Consider the following 3,246-nt stretch of genomic DNA (forward strand, 5'->3'; position numbering starts at 1 on the left):
CTTCTCCCCTTCCTTATATTCTGAGTTGATCGTGTTCCAAGTGGGTCACCACAGAGCAGGTGCTGAGCAGTCAGTTGACAGCTGTTGATCTGTTGCGAGATCAGGAAAGAGCATTATGCTATGGCACACAGCTTACACTGAGTATCCAGAAAACCGAATATTTGAGTGCCTGCCTGTGGCAAACACTGGGTGTGTGTATACAAACATACACGCGGATAGGGTGTCTGTCCTATGCAGTTATATATCCCCTTAAACGATTTGAACCTTTTCCTCTTTATCCCTATTTATCTATATCTTCATCGACTAATTCAGCTCATCATCTTCAAATAGAAATTGGGGGATAAGGAGGAGGGAAAACAGTAGCAAAACCTCTTGAAAGGTGGTTTGTAAGTGTTTTTGTACTATAAATTCAAGTGGATTTAAAATTAAAACCCCTTTGGCATATAAAGGTCTTATTCAGGAAATGCTGAAATCCTAGATGTAGAGTTGTAGTACATATTTCCCTGGAATCCCAGAAATTAATGGGTTCAAATTGACTAAGCAATTGTATCTCGGCTGAGCCCCTTTTAAAAGGCAACCTGAAAAGCTTTACCAACCCCAACAAAGCCATTTTAAACCCCCTGCTCATTGCTCCTTCATCTCCCCATTGAGCAAGCAGAAGAGGAACAAGGAAGGCAGCTACGGTCCTGAAATACTGTTCTGAACCAGGGGAAGGAGCTTTGTTTGGCCTTCAAGGGCAAACGGAGGAAATAATAAATCCTCTTTTCCTCTCCCCGGCCTCCTGCAAGCAAAGCACAAGACTGTCAACAAAGCCCACTTAGCATTTTACAAAGACACAGGACAAGGAAAGACAGCTGGACAAGAAGGCTGGGCTGGAAGCTTTGCCCCTTATTGGCTTAGTATTAGCTTAGCTCTGGAATAAACTCTCCAGTCCGGCCTCGGGTGGGCATCCTCGGAGACGAGCGGACATGGAGTTCCCCAAGGCCTGGCGCAGCGGCATCAGATGAGCACGCTGACTGTCATGCTCTGGCCGTGCGGCGCGATCTTGCGGGGCCAGGTGAACAACAGCTTGCGTAGCTCCTCACGGAAGCTGTCGTGCAGCCAGGCGTAGATGAAGGGGTTGTAGCAGACCGAGCTCATGGCGAGCCAGTGGCAGAGCAGCTGCACTAACCCGAAGGCATAGGGGTCTATGGCGCGCGGGTCGAGATCCCGCAGCAGATTGAAGACGTGCAGGGGCAGCCAGCAGACGGCGAACACCACCACCACCACCACCAGCAGGCAGAAGGTGCGGCGGCGTCGCGCGCGATCCCAGTCCGCTTGGCTCGGGGTCACGCAGCCCGGCACCACGCGGTTGCGGAGCTTCACCGACACCCGGACGTAAGACAAGAGGATGACCAGCAGGGGGAGCAGGTAGGTGACGAGCAGCAGCCCCCAAGCGTAGAGCTGGCGCTGGCGCTCCTGGGACCCCCAGAACTCCTCGCAGAGGCGCACGCGGTGTGGCTTGAGCTCGACGTGGTAGGTGTGCACGGCGGCCGGCAGCGCCAGCACCGCGGACAGCGCCCAGATGGCCAGCACCGCGTAGGCGCTGAGGCGCAGCGAGATGCGCCGGCGCAGAGGGTGCACCAGCACGACGTAGCGGTCCACCGCGATGGTGGTGAGCGTGAACACAGACACATAGACGGTGACGGGCTGCAGGAAGAAGACCAGGTGGCACAGGCCGCCGCCGAACACCCAGCCGCGTGGCTCGAAAGCGTAGGCCAGCGTGAGCGGCACGCAGGCGGTGCACATGAGCACGTCCGACAAGGCCAGGTTGCCGATGAGGAAGTTGGTCACGTTGTGCAGCCGACGCACCCGTGCTATCACCAGCACCAGCAGGCAGTTGCCCACCAGCCCCACGACCACCACGATGCTGTAGAGCAGCACAATCAGCCCCTTCAGCTGATGCACCAGCTGCAGGCTCTGGAATGGCGCGATGGCCTGCGCGCCAGGACCAGCCGCCGACCCATTGCCCACCAAGGCTCCTGAGCTCTGGTTGGCCGGAGTTGAAGCCGCCCGCAGCAGCCCAGAAAAGAAGTCAGGGGCCCCGGGACCCTGAGTCGGCAATGAGGCCATGGCCACCTGTCCAAAGAGAATCAAAGTCCGTCACTTCCCATTCTCTCTCCACCCCCTCGTACACCAACTGCGCCCCTCAACGCACACACACACTTGAGTGACCCAAATATTCCTATGGAATGACTGGCCACAATAAATAACAACAAAATTTAAAGTGCCGTCACCCCTACCTCTGTAAAATTAAGTCTGTGAGTTAGATGTGCACAGGTTATTTCAATGCCTTCTACTCTATTGAGAGCCCTTACAGTCCCCACAGGCCAGATCCAGGAGCACAGTCCTACCTGGTGACTGGGGTTTGGCGGATGGAAAAGCGCTCCGGGGAACGAGGGGGAGAATTCTGGCGGTCCCTAGAGGTCCTCCACCCAAAACGGCCGTGCAGCCTTCTCCGCTTCTCCGCGGAGCTGAAGTGATTCAAGCGTTCCCAGTGGGCTCGCGGCGCCTCCCCTCCGCCCCGCCCCCCACTCCATCGTGCCCTTGTACGGAAAAAAGGGGCGGAGCACGCACCTCCCGACTCGGTGCTTAGAGAACTGGAGAGGTGGATAGTGTGGGAAGAATAGAAGCAGAAGAGGAAGGAGCGGCCGGAAACCTGGGCCGGAGGGGCGAGGGAGAACCTCTGCTGCGGGAGCTTGCTGCGCCCTGGGAGAGTCCCGCTCTGGAGGAGAGCGCAGTGGACTAGGGAGAGGAGGGGCGTGAAGCCCCGGGCTCTACGGCAGGACCTGGTGCTGTTTGAACAAGGAAGGCGCAGGGGAGGAAGTGGGTGGGAGTTGAGATGGGATGTAGGGGAAAGATGAGGGACTCGCCCTCAAGCGCTGCATTCTGCATGGAGTCCTGGCTTGCGCTAACAGAGTCGCATAGGGGGTTCTGTCAGGGATCTAAATCTTCGCCGCAGGCCTTCGGGCGCTGGCGCTCCGCGGGACCCACTGAGCCTTCCCTCCGCCTAGGCTGGCGACGCGATTCGAGAGTCGCGGGTCCGAACAAGCCCAAGAAAGTGTTCAGCACCACGGACAGTTCCCACGGCCCGGGCTGCGCCGCGCGTTGAGTGCCTGCCAGCGGAAGATTAGGGAGTGCAGCCCCTCTCTGTGTCCTATGCATTTGGAGAAGGAACCTGGTCCCTGGCCTGGTTCAAAGAGCTGC

At 57.4% G+C, this 3,246-nt stretch overlaps 1 protein-coding gene across 1 annotated transcript; it reads right to left on the bottom strand.

Moving 5' to 3' along the window:
- Window positions 1–341: 341 nt before the first annotated feature.
- On the bottom strand, window positions 342–2,520 carry PRLHR (prolactin releasing hormone receptor). Its single transcript, XM_022569510.3, has one exon. The coding sequence runs from the start codon at window positions 2,110–2,112 to the stop codon at window positions 1,000–1,002; it is 1,113 nt and encodes a 370-aa protein (XP_022425218.1). The 5' UTR covers window positions 2,113–2,520; the 3' UTR covers window positions 342–999.
- Window positions 2,521–3,246: the final 726 nt, after the last annotated feature.

The sequence above is a fragment of the Delphinapterus leucas genome, chromosome 16 (genome assembly GCF_059928025.1).
Source record: "Delphinapterus leucas isolate spDelLeu-1000000601 "Yukka" chromosome 16, BTC_Dleu_Yukka2, whole genome shotgun sequence".
NCBI classification, from domain to species: domain Eukaryota; kingdom Metazoa; phylum Chordata; class Mammalia; order Artiodactyla; family Monodontidae; genus Delphinapterus; species Delphinapterus leucas.

Bases quoted from the DNA above. Each gene is read 5' to 3' on its own strand.
- PRLHR (XM_022569510.3), bottom strand. From the start codon at position 2,112: ATGGCCTCATTGCCGACTCAGGGTCCCGGGGCCCCTGACTTCTTTTCT.